The sequence below is a fragment of the Balearica regulorum genome, chromosome 2 (assembly GCF_011004875.1).
Source record: "Balearica regulorum gibbericeps isolate bBalReg1 chromosome 2, bBalReg1.pri, whole genome shotgun sequence".
NCBI classification, from domain to species: Eukaryota; Metazoa; Chordata; class Aves; order Gruiformes; family Gruidae; genus Balearica; species Balearica regulorum.
Window position 1 is genome coordinate 130131684 of NC_046185.1, and position 15987 is coordinate 130147670.

At 40.1% G+C, this 15987-nt stretch overlaps 1 protein-coding gene across 1 annotated transcript in view; it reads right to left on the reverse strand.

Moving 5' to 3' along the window:
• CHN2 (chimerin 2) overlaps positions 1 to 15987 on the reverse strand; it is a 167958-nt gene that overhangs the window by 83081 nt on the left and 68890 nt on the right. Inside the window, exon 3 of the mRNA XM_075745910.1 lies at positions 9563 to 9618. Within this exon, the coding sequence (XP_075602025.1) occupies positions 9563 to 9618 (56 nt within the window). The remainder of the gene's footprint in view (positions 1 to 9562; positions 9619 to 15987) is intronic.

Genomic DNA, 15987 nt, shown 5'->3' on the forward strand with positions numbered 1-15987 from the left:
CATATTTAAGAAAGAGAAAAACAGTTAGAGAGCGCTTTTGCAGCCAGAGAGAGGAGTGAGAAGATGTAAGAACATCTGCAGACACCAAGGTCAGTGCAGAAGGAGGGGGAGGAGGTGCTCCAGGCGCCAGAGCAGAGATCCCCCTGCAGCCCGTGGTGAAGACCGTGGTGAGGCAGGCTGTCCCCCTGCAGCCCATGGAGGGAGGATGAGGGGGTGTAGAGATTCCACCTGCAGCCCATGGAGAACCCCACGCCGGAGCAGGTGGAGGCACCTGAACGAAGAGGCTGTGGCCCGTGGGAAGCCTACGCTGGAGCAAGCTCCTGGCAGGACCTGTGGAGAGAGGAGCCCACACCAGAGCAGGTTTGCTGGCAGGACCTGTGACCCCATGGGTTACCCACGCTGGAGCAGTCTGCTCCTGAAGGTCTGCACCCCATGGGAGAGACTCACGTTGGAGAAGGTCGTGAAGGACTGTCTCCTGTGAGAGGGACTCCATGCTGGAGCAGGAGAACGATGAGAGGAGTCCTCCCCCTGAGGAAGAGGAAGCAGCAGAAACAACGTGTGATGAACTGACAGTGTAACCCCCACTCCCCGTCCCCCTGTGCCGCTGGGGGGGGGAGGAGGTTGAAGCCGGGAGTGAAGTTGAGCCCGGGAAGACGGGAGGGGTGGGGGGAGGTGTTTTAAGACTTGGTTTTATTTCTCATTCCTCTACTCTGTTTTGCTTAGTAATAAATTAGATGAATTCCCTCTCTAAGTTCAGTCTGTTTTGCTCATGACGATAATTAGAGAATGATCTCTCCCTGTCCTTATCTTGACCCACAAGCTTTTGGTTGTACTTTTTCTCCCCTGTCTAGAGAAGGAGGGGAGTGATAGAGCGGCTCTGGTGGGCACCTGGCCCCCAGCCAGGGTCAACCTACCACAGTCTGTTTGTTTCTTTGTTTGTTTGTTTACTTGCTTGTACCAAACTTTCAAAAGAGCTAGTCTAAGGCATCCCTTATGAGGGTATTTTTAACTTGGGTTTGTTTCCTTGAGGAAATGGTCCAGCAGCCAATAATCAATATATCAGACAAAACACTATAAACTCCAGAAAGTAACAAAACCTCCCCAAACACGGACATCTGTTATTACTACTAAACCAGAATATATTTCTATATATATTCAGCTTTAACAGAAAAGAGTAAGATTGAACAAGAAAGGAAAACCCAAATATTTTCTGACCTAGTAAAGAAAATAATGTGCTCCTGAACACTAGCTAAAATAAATTGAAATAAATCTTAATAAAGGAGGCTGCTGCTAAATAGCCAGGGGAGACAGGGTCAAGTTCAAACAACTTCAACAGCAAAAGCAGGAGTCATCTATTTTGTTATGCTGCTTCCATTTACACAGTAAGGGCATCATTAAATGTAAGAAGGAATATCAATGTTAACTTGAATGCAAGATGAAAAATTTGAATATAGCATTTAAACTGTGCTCCCTTTTTTCACGAATGATGTGTTGAGCCATTTAAATGGGAGAAAAAATATCCCCAGCAGCAGACAAATGCAGTAAGCGGTATCAATGCTCTAAATGGTGCTTGCGATCCCAAAAGCCATCCTTCCTAACCAGCTCACTGCTACTATTTGATGTAAAAATGTGGCCCTTCAGCAAAGTGCCCAGTGAATGCACTTGCGAAGTGCCAAACGAACATTTATAACCAATCTGCTGGAGACTGGTTAGAAACTCAAGTATGGGCTGGAGACGTGGAAGGAACATCAGGAAACAACCCATCAGAACTGAGAGTGGACGTGGGTAGGTGGACAATGAGGAGGAGGGGGCCTTAGACAAGCCTCTGCATAGCATCATGGGGTGTCGGACGCACTGCCACTTCGTTACACTGGGAGAACATCTGCGCATGAGGACAGGGGAGGGATGAAAGCAAAAATCCAAGGAGAAATAATAATATTAATTCACTTATTCTCCTGTCATTTATATTATGAATACTTCTGCTCTGCACTTGGGAACAGCAGACATTTCTCTTAAGTCAGGCTTTCTGCAAAGTCTGAACAGGGATAAGGGAGCTTAGATAGTGCTAGCTACTTATCCCGAGTCTGGAAAAGGTGAGGATCCTATTAGCTCCTCTACAAAATACTAAGTAGGAGAATATTTCCCAAACGATGAAAAAACCAGTAACTTACAGATGCTTCCACTTCAATAAAGCTGAATATTTTGATATATTTTTATGAGATACACTATTCATAAAAGCATCCCTATCTCACACACACACACACACACACACACACACACACTCTTGTGCTCTCTTACCTCGTACAGGGTAGTTGAAATGTGTCAGTATGTATTAGTTAGTCATGATGGTATTTGAAACAGATATGCAAATATTTTGGAAAGAAAGGAAAATCTACGTTGCAAACCTTCTGAATTTTCATTCTGAACACTGAAATTCAGGACTACCAGTTTGAAAACCATACAAACTCCACCACATTCATGCCTACTTCTCTTCAGTGTTCCAAAAAGACCTGTAACTGGCTGATGCATTCATTCTCTGTGTAGGTATATACCTACCTGTACAGGAATACAGGGAGTGAAATACACAAATGTGTACAGATAGATGTGTAAAGTTTCTATATTTATTCATATTAAGAAATACAAATTCATCAACTGCTCACTACTGTATGTTCTCATCCTGGATCTTGAAAAAAGACATCAAACACCTCGCTCAGAGAGCAGAGACAGTAAGACCCCTTCTACATATTATTTTGACCAGACACAATGATTACTGGCCTAAATTTTTTGGATCAGATATGTCAATCTATACAAGCACATGGCATCTTCACCTATACATAGGCTTATTGATAAACCTTCTCTAAGTCGAGACATGAAACAGGTCTTCATTTATTTTGGCTTGAAAACTACTTATATTTGACATCATATCAAATTAAAAAAAAACAACTAGATTAAAAGATTGATAAAAGGAAATAAAAAATTAGGAGAATAACAAAGTCACACACACAGACACACACATATCACCCACTTCCAAGGAAAAACAGAAAGGAGGGTGAAACTTCCCAAAGCAGCTTTCAAGCAAAAACAGAGGGATAATTAACAAGTTCATCTGTCCAGAAAGACAGCTACATACAGTTTGTGCTCCTTAGTCAGAAGTTGCCATCTTGTCTTAAAAAAAGATGGCTTTAACTTTTCCATTTTGCAGTGATCAATAAATGCACCACCTGGTTCATACCGTATTCCTCTGTCAAACATGAACACCAGTCTAGTTTGCAAATCATAACCTAGAACATTAGTAAATCAAACTTGATGAAATTCAAGTGGCACAGACAAGCCTCTTCTAGTTTTCTTTAGCTGTAACTATTTAAATGAAATATTTACAATCATGTCTGCAGAATAATTAGAAAGCTTTCTCCTCTGTGCAGTAGTCAATGGACTGTTAAAATGAAGTTGATGTGGCTTCGTCTGAGTGCTCCACCACCCTACCACTGCAGCAGGGTGAGACTTCATGGACTCTAGGAGAGATGGGATTTCCTGTCAGTCCCTAAAGCGCCTTGGAAAAAAACCTTGGCAACTTTCTCTGATGTAATGAATACAAGGGAATTTGGGACAAGCCATATTCCAGCCTCCTTTCTTTCATCCACTCCTACAAATCACAGGCATTCTGTGGGACAAAATTCACTATGGAGATACCACAGGAAAATGACATTAGGTGTAAGCCCACATTTTAAACCTAATAGGAAAATCTGCATGTGGCCAGTTTAGAGAGGTGCTGGATATAATACATTTTGACATTCCACCTGTCCTCTCTGCCAGTTTAACCAATTCAACCTTCCTGGCCTTCAACTGTTTTCGGCCACCTCCAGTCCAGCCAGGCTTTCTACTTCTACTACAGATTTCAGCTGAAGAACCTTCCTCCTTCTGTCAAGGTCTATACAAAATTCCTCTTCGGCTTCATTTGCAACCTACAGTCTACTGCTGTGCCCTCCTTGTTTCTTTTTCTTTCTATCATAAAGACAGGATTATAAAAACAGAATTAAACCAGCAGCAATATTATAAGAATTTGAAGATATAGGCTCCATTAAGTCTTATATGTACAAAGATTTTCATTAGTGAAAATAGGTTTCAGAACAATACTGCTCATTTTCACTTAATTGCTGGCAAATGGGGTCTCTTGGTGTGTCACTGTGTGTTTTCTGAGGTTTCTTTCTAAGGAAAACATAATACAATCTTCTGAATGATGTTAGATAAGCTCTCAGGACTGACAGTAAGAGACACCTCATGGTAGTGTCTGACTTTCTGCAGTACAGTGATTTGAACAAGTGCCATGAAAATTCCCATTTGCTCTCATTAGTTACCACCAATTTTATTGCCAATTTCAATGCCTATTACAGCTCTCTAGTACTTACCACAGTATAGACACTGTTCTTAGAAAGATGAGGGCAGACGGAAAGAGAAAATATTCAGCTTGTAAAGGTCACTAAGTGAGCAGAATAAGGGAATTCATGGAAGACTCACTGCAATGATTAAATACGTATTATCCAGTCAGATACACTCTGCAAACATCTTACTAAGGCTTAATTCTAACAACCTTGCTCAAGCTTACCTAATTCTGGAAGTGACCAATTAAAAGCTTTTTCTTATGTACAAATATAAAACATTTTTTGTACCTGAAAGCAGGACTGACAAAAGTAACCAGCATTTTAAAAACACTTTTCACAATATTGCTATTGTTCAAATGATACTCCACTAATTGTATTGTTCTCAGCTGGAGTCCCATGCTTCAGAAGAAACTTTGAGGATAACCGAATAATTTGCAGTCGCTGAGTTTTGGAGATGTGTAAACATCCTGTATATTCTCTGCTAGTAACCTACAAAATGGCAATATTGTTATAGACCTGCTAGTGACCATTTCAACAGTTATGCTCCACGAAATGCCACTAACTATACGCTTGTTTTGATAAATCTGGGTAATGGATACCCAGAGGGCCAAAACAGTTCCTGACCTTCCGGATGGTTAGAGTGAAAGACTCTCAGCAATACAGTCTGAATATGCCATCATTATTTCAGTCTCTTACAATCACTTAAGCAAAGAAAAAGGGATTATTTTTTTCAAGGAAAAGCCCCCTTTTTGTAATGATATTTGTTTTTAATCAAGTAACCATAATTTCGATGCTTTAAATGCAGAGACAATCATTTCTACCGCTTCTGACACAATCTATTTGGAACTCAGAATGACGATGAAGGCAATTAACTGACATTTTCCTACATAATAATATAAGTTAAGGCTCTAAGGCTTTGTCTACACTAGGGAAATTTAGACAAGTTTCTCACTGTTGCTGACACTGGCTTGGCCAAGACACTGTTAAGAATATGCAAAGTCTAATGCAGACAAACTCACCAGCCTCAAAAATTGCTGTCAGCAATTAAGGTTTTCTTGGAACAGAACCGGAATAACATTCCCAGGTATGAATATCTGAATGAGTCAACGCAAGTAATTCAAGAGTCATGGGTCAGACTCATTCCCTCTTCGACAGAAATTTATAACAAGCCTACTGTTTAACCAAAAATGTTCCCCAATAATGTCACCATCCCTCCTTAATTCTTCCACTTCATTAAAAATTCTGTTTCTTTAAAAAATATTTAAGTCTACTACTGAAATATTTCTTAAAATTAAGAATTCTTTAACATCTTACTTTAGAATAAAACCAGGAAGTTGAATGCCTGAATTATTTTCTGAGAATATAATTTTTTATCAGCATTTTTGTAGAATAAAGCCTAAATGATGCTTTATAATATGACTTCCTCACAACATCAATCTGATTCTTTGGTGCCTATCATCACACTTGCACAACATTTAAAAGCTACTCCTCCGCCTGAATGGTGCTTTTAAACGAAACTTTTTCTATTTAAAAAATAAATCATTAAAACATTGCTGGAAGGAATACGGTTACAAATGAGGCTATTGGCAGAAATCCAATGTTATTGGGAAGGTAGGATATTCACACTGGTCCTGCTGCCAGTGGTGATTAATTAAAAGCCGTTAGATACCTGAAGCCCTAACAGTTCATTCAATATGATTCCCATTGCAGGAATGACCTGCTTTCTCTGACAAGATATTTATGCAGGCAAAAAAAGAACAGGAAAATCATGATAGCAAAGCTCAAATACACAAAGACATAAAAGTTCATGTTTTATTTACAGTCCCAGCTTTTAGTCTGGTGGTTTGCATATCAGGAGAAGTGATTTCTGTCTCCACAGTATAGTTAATCAAGAAATCCACACAAATCAGATGGTAGAACTGCAGAGATCCGAGGGTAAAACCCTTGTGACTATGGAGGCACAGAAAGGTAATGGAAGAGCAAATGAATGTGGAGAATGTGGAAGACAGCAATGGAAAAGACGGAGGAATGATGAAAATGCCAAGGGGCGAGAGCAAAAACCAAAACCTCCAACCCTTCACAAGTTTATCTGTTGGTGTTACAGATTTTGTTTTCAGCAGATGCTTGAATTTCCTTGCAAACAGTGCAGCATCTGGCAATTATGAATGAAAGACATCTTCTCATAAGCATGAAGGATTTAAAATTATTTGCAATTTTTACATTTGTCTGAAGCAGTTTGAATCCTAAATTATACAAGAGAACACCCCCAACAAAGTCCAATTCCTATGATATGTACATGGAGAGATAAATCTTTCCACCATCATTCACACCTCCTACTGACACCTGCTCTCCAGATGTTGGCTGAGCATCATGTTGCATACTAAATAACTATCATATTGCGGATTAATGTATTTTCACATACATAACACAAAATTAGATTTTGAGATTCTTCTATGAAACTGACAGAAATTCAGGATTAATTAGACACCACCTTTAGTGAAGCAAGCCTATACAATCATCAGATTACACTGACGTCAAATTAGAATCAAGAAGAAAAAAGAAAACAAAACCCACTTGCCTTACAATGTCTGTGTTAAGGAAAAGCTAATAGGTGGCATAGGAACACAGTTTCGAATTTTCTCTCTAAAATAATCTGTGATGCTCTATAAAACCAATATATAGTTCTACTTTGTATAAAACCAATAATATGAATCGCAAGGAACAATCCTGTTATCAGGACACCTCCCTCCCCCAATTATATGTAAAAAATAAGTATGTAAAAATAAAGCACATCATCAGTGTTATAGTGTGATTATTTTTTGCAGCTTGGGTCAGAGAATCTCTGTTTCTAGCAACCAGGCTGTGAACACATACAGTTGATCTATACAAAGATTCAAAATCCAAATAACAAGAAGTCAACCAAAGATCACAGTTGTGGGAATTCATACTGCTTCATATTCCTACCTGAATAAAGTCTCTTATTTTCAGTTGTTTAACTAAATTTAAAAAAGAATCAAAACAAAACAAAATAGGACTCTCCCCAGTCTGTGAAGTGAGCCACTAAAAATGGTTCATTAGTCAGAACCAAACCCAAATTATATGAAAAAGAGAAAAAATATTTTTTTACTTATTTTGTTATGTGCCACTTTTTGCCAATTACATATTCATTTGGTTAATATAATATGATCTTAGTTTCTTTCTGCAAATCTTTGGAAGTGACCTGAATAGGAACCAAATATGTATGGCCTTTAAACATCAGGATCATTTTAGTTGTATATAACATGTGTATAACATTTCTGTGACAGTCTATGGAACAAGTACAATACAGCACAGCGGTAAAGAGTTCACAATTGCACATTACTCCACTTGTGTAGATAATCTTGTTTCTAGAACTTTAACACAATTGTGACTCCACTTTATCTTAATGTGGTTTTAAAGTGGAGTCACAATTGTATTAATTTGATCCAAATTTTCACTCATGAAGGCAGGCTAAAAAATGCTTTAATTTGAGTTAGTATTATAAATTTTGGATTAAACTTACTCAGACCAAGTCACTTACATCCTCACAAAGGTGAGTTCAAATTGTAGGCAAGGGTTCCTAAGCATTCAATGCTTATTAATCACATTTTCTCAAGACAAGTTTTTCCTCAGAGTAGTTCCAGTATGCAAAAGATAAAATAAAATACTGGATAAACTAGTGTCTCACACAAAGTGAGAAACTCCTCTAAGGCCACACTGGAAGTAAATAAATTGTTTACCTTAACTATTTTCAGCTATAGCACTACTAGTTTAATACCCATCACGTGATACTCATTTAGTAAAAACCTGAATGTCCTCTCCTTTTGAGAATACCAGCCACAGAGACTGGTATTATTTGGTTTGTATGAGAATTTTGGAGAGGAAGGTCTTGTTAAAACCCTTCAGCACACGTGCAGTGGAGTCCAACAGGGCTACAGCCTGCTCCTCCTCCCCGAGCCTTGTCTTTGACGGGGAGAAAGGATGACACAAGGGTTCACCCACTCCAGCGTTTTGCTTGCCCTTCTTAGTGTCCTGCTAAGGGATGTCTTGGGACCATCCTGAACTGACAGGGCTTGAAGACTTCCAGTGCGAGGCCAAGACCCTGCTCTCCCTGCCCTGAAACAACTGGTAGATGGCACTCAAGAAAAAAAAAAAATGCAATCGCCTTTTAGTTAAGGTGCTGGATGGACTCAGGAAAACTGGATTCAATTCCTGGCTTCGCAAATGGCCCTGGGCAACTTATTTAATCTGCCTGTGCCTTGGTACAAAGCCTTCTGCCCCCTGCAAAACTGTTCTGAGCCTGCATCTGCTCATTTTTGATAGATGCTGTGCTAGGGCTCTACTTCAGCGGGTACACAGTGTGGGGAGCAGGTCAGAGCTCGGGATGATGTTTGAGAATAGAGCCATATATCATGCCGATGAACCGCAGCTTCTATCTTCTTTCACATCATCTTTTATACCTCGTGTAATCACTTCATGCGTTTAGTATTTCTATTACAAGTATTACATGTCTATTGGCACGAAATTTATCCCTGACATTATAGAAGATAAAGCTATCACAGTTTTATTGATTGAGTAGAGACATCTACATATGTTTTCCATTACTATTATGCCGTGCAGGTTGAGGAACTGACATATTTAACTAAGTAGAAATGGAGAAATACAGAAAAAGAAAACAGGGAGACGAGATGACTCAGCCAAACCTTCAGACCTATACATTTCTTAATATCCTATAATCTTTGAAGTTTCTGTGACAGAACTGAGCTAGCTTTCCAGCTATCAGTTCAGAATTTTAACTTGAACATAACCCTTGGCAAAACTCATTCAACAAACTGGAGCATCCTGCAGATGCAGAAAGAAAATACACATTCATTCTGACAAGGAAACACAAAATTTTAGGTTGTATACAGGAAAGCACAGTAAGCAATGATTAATGAGTATTTGTCTAATGAAGGGACTTGTAGTGGTAGAATGAGGCCTCCATGCCTACTTAGCAAATATTAATCTGCTTTAATTAATCAACCTTAAGAAAAATCATTATAAAAAATAATGGCTTAGAAAAATTAAAGCAAATACTACCTGCAAACTGTACAAAAGATTTCAGGTAATCATATGCTGCTGACAATTCATCAGATTTAACAAGGTAGAGCGAGAGAAGAACTGACCTCCCGAGGACAGATGATTCTCTTGGGACGTGGTGCCTCTTGCTGCAACTGATACACTGTCAAACACAAAAATGTACAGATAATTAGAAGACAGCAACATACACAAAAACTTTTATTCAGATGAGTCTTTTTAGCCAGAGGCTGCAGAGAAAAATGCAAATGTAAAGAAAAGGAGAGCGAACGGAGGTATTTCAGTGTATATCTAAGTCATTTATATGAAAATCAGTCGCTGACCTGCAAACTAGCTAAAGTGGTCATTGTTTTAACTCTTAGAAGTATTATCTCCTTTTGTGCTTGTTACTACATTTGTATATCAGGGAAGACAAGCTAGAAAGATTTATTAGGTGTATTGCAGGATAAAGTCTCATTTTTGCATATATCATGCTGCAACAGCTCAAACCAGGATGCCTAGCCGTAACGTCGGTGTTTTTATGGATAGGCCAAGAAAAAGTTCAGCATGTTTGAAAGGGTTCACCACAATCTCATAATTTATTTCAAGATTTGCTGGCAATTACTGACAAGCAAGCAAATATTCCTTTCAGAGCAATTACGCCCTATTCAAATTGCCCTGGATCAATTTTGCGAATCTTCTGAGGGCTGGAGGAGAGAGACCTGAGGCTAGGGGTAGTCACTGAACCCCGGCCCCCAGCCTCTTCACTCCATGTATTTAATGAGATCCTCTCCTTCCTTTCCACTCCAGAGTCGTGAGAGCAAGCTGACATGCAATGACAGTAATCAATTCCAGCGCAGACAGACTGTCTCTCCATAACTCCAGTAAAAATCCCAGAGGTTTGGATTGCTTCCCTCGAGAAAGTCCTTCTGTATGCTGACCTTCTTGTACTTGGAAAGATCATGTCGTGTCTATGAATTTTTTTAAAAAGACTGAGTTTCTAGGACAGGTCTTTTCATAATGCTTGTGAAGCTCAGAATTACGCCCCGAAAGGCGGTAGATTATATGAGGAATATAAATGTCTGCAGGTTTGATAAACACAGGAGCCTTGCTGCAGAAAGTGAATTGAAATGGTAGGTGTAACTCTTCAGCACTTTCTCCCATCTTCTCTTTAAATGGGGCTAGGAGCGATGAAAGAGAAGTGGGGAAGTCCTCGGCTTGCACCCACGTTTGGCACTCAGGGGGTGTGAAAGCTTTGAAGCAATGCCCTCTGCTAATGTCAAAGAGGAAGAAACCGTGACCTCCCCTTTTCCCAACACAGCCTTCATCCCCGGTTCCTTGGAAGGGTACAGAGAGGTCACGATTTCTTACATCCCCTATCAGTTTTGATGTATATGGATGTAATCCACCTCTGAATACATTCAGCACGGACAGACCTCCCTCTACTTTTGCACAAGATTCATGGTAACTAGTGGTCTTTCTTCCCTCTTTCAGCTGTGTGACTGAGATTCAAAACTTTCCTTTTACCCTTTTCTGATCAAATGACTTGTGTATCCAAAAGGATTGCCAAGCAAAGCATGAAAATTTTGCTTCAAAAATCAGAGACCGTTTTTTAACACTCTGTTTATTCTGGAGCCCAATATCATGATTTTAGAGTCCATTTCTGAATGTCTGAAATCAGCATAACCACTGATTCAGCAAGTTACTGATGCTTACTACTAAACATACTCAAGACGAAAACAGTAACTTTTTTCTTCTCCCATACATTTCCAGTAGAGAGAAGGAACTCTAAGGATGCCAAGTATTGCAAGAATATGATTGCTTCCTATTTAAAGTAAAAGATTAATTTTTCCAATTTATTAATTTCAAATTTAATTGAAAACTCATACTTCATAAAAATCCTATTTTTCAATAATCAAACCTGTTAAATATTAACTGACATAGCAAATTAAGCTAGTGAAGCTGTTTCTAAGATAACCTAGATAGCTGTGGTGCAAAACAAGCTGGCCTGAAGAACACATATGAAGCCTACCTTGTGAGATGTTGCATTTATAAGAAATGAGAAAAGCCAAGGGCTCTCTGAAATGACCAAACAGATCACTCAGGCTGCTGTCATGGGAGAAGCAAGGGTGGGGAGAAGAGTCAGCATTTCACAAAACAAAGGAAGGAATGACTAACAGGAGAGGGCAGATATATAAAAGACTTGAAGGGAAACACAAAAAACTGGGTGCTGATAGGATGCAGTGGAATGAATCAGTGCAGGGATTCATGATGAATGCAAGGAAGACAAATTATCTTAACAACTGTGTTTTGAATACACTGGAAAAGGTTGCTGTCATTCTCAGAGATGCACAGGTAATTAATCTGCACAGTAATCTGAACTGCAAAAGATATCTGATTTAGAAATACATCAGATGAAAATGTAGTAAAATTATTACTACACAAATAAATAATAATAATAAATTATATGCTGCCTTAAATGTGCAGGATGAGAAAACAGCCCCAAGTAACAAACATGCTTGAGCCTGTGAACGGTGGTAATCACAGAAAACATCACGAATGGGAAATGGTATCCTGGGAAAGATAAAGAATTCAAATTTGGCCATATTAGCTTTAAATTGAAAGTCATTAAACTGACAGAAAGACAGCCCAGTGGAACTACTGGAGAGAGATGCAGAACCATTAGATGGAGGGAGAGAAGACAGATCAAGAACAGAAAGAAAGGACTGAGAACCACCACTGGCAGCGTGGTAAGGGAAACCAAGCAGTTCAACAGGAGAGAAGCGACAGAAGAGACAGATAGGGACACAGCAGCCAAGGATACCCGAAAAGACACATATAAAAGACACAAAGCGAGGCAAAGATGGAGGAGGTAAAACAACAGTGAAAAGCTCGGTAAAGGCGGTATCTCACAGACTAAGGTATTAAGGAGCAAAGCAAGTGCGACCCTACCAAAAGCTGTGTTCCTCTCTAGAAAGGTTCTCTCGTTTCTGCTTCAAATTATTGTTATATGAAAGCCTGCTAATGGGCTATGAATACAAGTGCAATATTATGGCTAAGGTGACTTGAGAAAAATGTGCCCTACAGCTAAGTTCCAATGAGCGTAGACACCTCATTAAGTGACCTCATTTTCAGGAGTGCTGAACATCCTGCAGCTCTGCCCGATTTCATTATACACTTTTTCCAAAGGGCTGGGCACTCACACGCTGGTGATACTGCTGGGACCTCAGCAGAGTCCCAGGGATGGTCAGGAGTTCAGAAAGCACATGCCCCTCACTTACTTGCTGGAATGACAAACAAGCCTTGCCTATCTTATTTTCCCCCCTCCACCTCTGAAAATCTTACAACAGAATCCACTGCATAAGGATATGGTTAACTGAAATAATAGGAAACCACACTTATTTCATACAGTGGTAAGCAGTGATCGACATCTGACCCAGTCTATTCCAGCATTTAGAACTGACAGGCAGGTTAGAGACAAAGCCACTGTGATAATAAAAAAGATGACACTTGAACATAATGATTATTATTTTAGCCCTGAGAAAATTAACCTTATCAAAAGTCAACTGCATGCAAAAAGAAAAGGTATTATTACTGCTTAGAGAACAGCATCAGACTGGTAGTAGCTTTTTTTCAGCATCAGATGCAAATTAAATGCACAGTGACAATACACACTAAAAATTAACCCAAAATGCAGCACTGCAATAGAAAAATGCAGTAGCTTTTAAGTGGCCCTTGAACACCTTTATCAGTCTCATAATTCAGATAGTTTGCCAGCATTCATAGCATCATAATCACCTGGGAACTTATAAAGTTAACAAAACTTTAATTTATTATTGAATTTCTAGGGGAACAACTCTTTGATGTGTAAAGCAACTAGTTAGAATATATATCTCTCTTTTGTTCCTGCTAGAGGATGAGTCTTGTCTCATGGGATGAATAAAGAAAATTCTACAATATGTTTTAGAAAGAACTGTCTAATTCCGAAATCTGATCTGCATAAGTAACAAATGGGTGACATGCAGAAACCAACACTTACTCCTCTTCTGCCAGGGAAGAAGGACTACCGCCAATTTCTTCATACTTTTTTCATTCTGCAGTGTGTCAGGAACTCAAGCTTTCTCCTTTAACTCACCTGTGACTACTGTTCAGTGATTCTCCAGCAGAGAGGAACAATTCCTATCATCGCTTTTGTAAAGCAGCAAAGAAACACACTGCCTCCTCTCTGAGAATGCCTCACAGCATCCTTAGTTTTACCTCCTCAGCCTCATCTCAGTCAGGCACGTACCCATGTGCCGAGCTTGAACAATATGAACTGTCCTATTTCTGCAGGATTCCTCACATGCTTAATTAGGAACCTAAGCGCCTGGCTGAAATAAAGCCTTAATTTCTAACAAAACAGAGTCTCAGACACTGTGCTTATTATTTGCTGAAGGGCACAAAGCAGGGAAACTTTGTGAGGAGCTGAAGCATGGCATCAGCTGATGCTCTGCACCTTGCCACGTTGCTTCACACCAATGTACTGACCTTAAATAATGCAAATAAACATTGAAGTGGCATTGACCTTAGACTTGCTTAGCACATGCCAATCTCAACAGTGGTAGAAGGAGAAAAAGTGGTTTTACACCTCTTCAAAACCCAAGCACATACGCTCTGTAGCTGGAAGTCAAAAATGACTATGCTGTTTCAGCAAATTGCCTGCTCGTCACATGGAGCAGTGTCCTGGTTTCAGCAGGGATAGAGTTAATTTTCTTCCTAGCAGCTGGTATAGTGCTGTGCTTCGGATTTAGGATGAGAATAATGTTGATTACACACTGATATTTTAGTTGTTGCCAAGCAGTCAAGGACTTTTCAGCTTCTCACACTGCCCTGCCAATGAGAATGCGGGGGGGTGTCAAAGAAGCTGGGAGGGGACACAGCCAGGACAGCTGACCCAAACTGGCCAAAGGGATATTCCATACCATATGACATCATGCTCTGTATATAAATGGGGGGTAGGCCGGGAGGTGGGGCAGCTTGGGGTCTTGCAGAGCATTGACTTTGAGTGGTGAGAAATTGTGCTGTTCATCACTTGTTTTGTATATTCATTTATTATTTTTATTTTTATTTTTATTACTATTATCATCTTTCTTTTCTGTTCTGTTAAACTGTCTTTATCTCAACCCATGAGTTTTATTTTTTTTCCGCTTTCAATTCTCTCCCCCCATCCCACTGGGCGCGGGGGAGTGAGTGAATGGCTGTGTGGTTGCTTTAGCTGCCTGCGGGGTTAAATCACGACACACAGGTAAGATAATTGGTTCTGCTCTGAGAGGGCAGTGCAGCACTGGAGCAGGTTACCCACAAAGGTGGCAGAGGCTCCATCTCTGAAGGTTTTCAGGACTCAGCTAGATGAAGCCCTGGCTGTTCTGCTCTAGAGCTGACAATGCTTCGAGTAGGAAGCCGGGATCAGCTCACCCCAGAAGTCCCTGCCAGCCCACATGCCTGTGATTCTTATCTTCCTTTCTTTCCTACCTCAGTGATGGTAAAAAGACAAAATGCCATTTCATATAATATTCCTAACATCCAGGAGACTACAAAAAGAAATCTGTTATTGGATATTTATTTGTTGATCTGTTACTCAGGTATAAATGCAATCTAATGTACTGCCTAGAGACTGCTGGCTGCTAATAACTTTCCAGATTTTTTTTCCCCCAAGTCCCTTCCTGGTAATACAAAATTATTCTTGGCATTTCTTTTATTCTCTGTATCCCAGGGCTATCAGAAAAAAGTCTGAAAAACCTTGTAATCTGTGAAACCTATGTACCTTCTAAAAACTCTTCATAAGCAAATGAGGAACTTCTGCATTGGAAGCATTCATCTCCAAATATAGCTGAAACAAGCTTGTACATTATGCCAAAGCTGAAAGCTGTCCCACTTCAATTGCCATTTGCCCATGGATATGTGCAATATTGTTTATTTGAATACTTTGCCTGCATAAACAGGAAAATCTGCCTTTGTTGAGAAGCTAGGAGGATTAAAGCCTTCATCATGATGTCAATAAACGGCAACGTAGTGCACCTATATTTATCCAGAACTTAAAAAATAAATCAAAACGGTATGTAAAATATCTTAATACTAGTATATAGTATGTTGCCAAACTGTGTTGGTTTTGCGTGGCAAGGTTTTGGTAGCGGGGGGGCTACAGGGGTGGCTTCTGTGAGAAGCTGCTAGAAGCTTTCCCTGTGTCTGACAGAGCCAATGCCAGCAGGCTCCAAGACGGACCCGCCGCTGGCCAAGGCCAAGCCAATCAGCGCCTCTGTGATAACATATTTAAGAAAGAGAAAAACAGTTAGAGAGCGCTTTTGCAGCCAGAGAGAGGAGTGAGAAGATGTAAGAACATCTGCAGACACCAAGGTCAGTGCAGAAGCAGGGGCAGGAGGTGCTCCAGGCACCGGAGCAAGATTCCCCTGCAGCCCGTGGTGAAGACCATGATGAAGCAGGCTGTCCCCCTGCAGCCCATGGAGGGAGGATGAGGGGGTGTAGAGATTCCACCTGC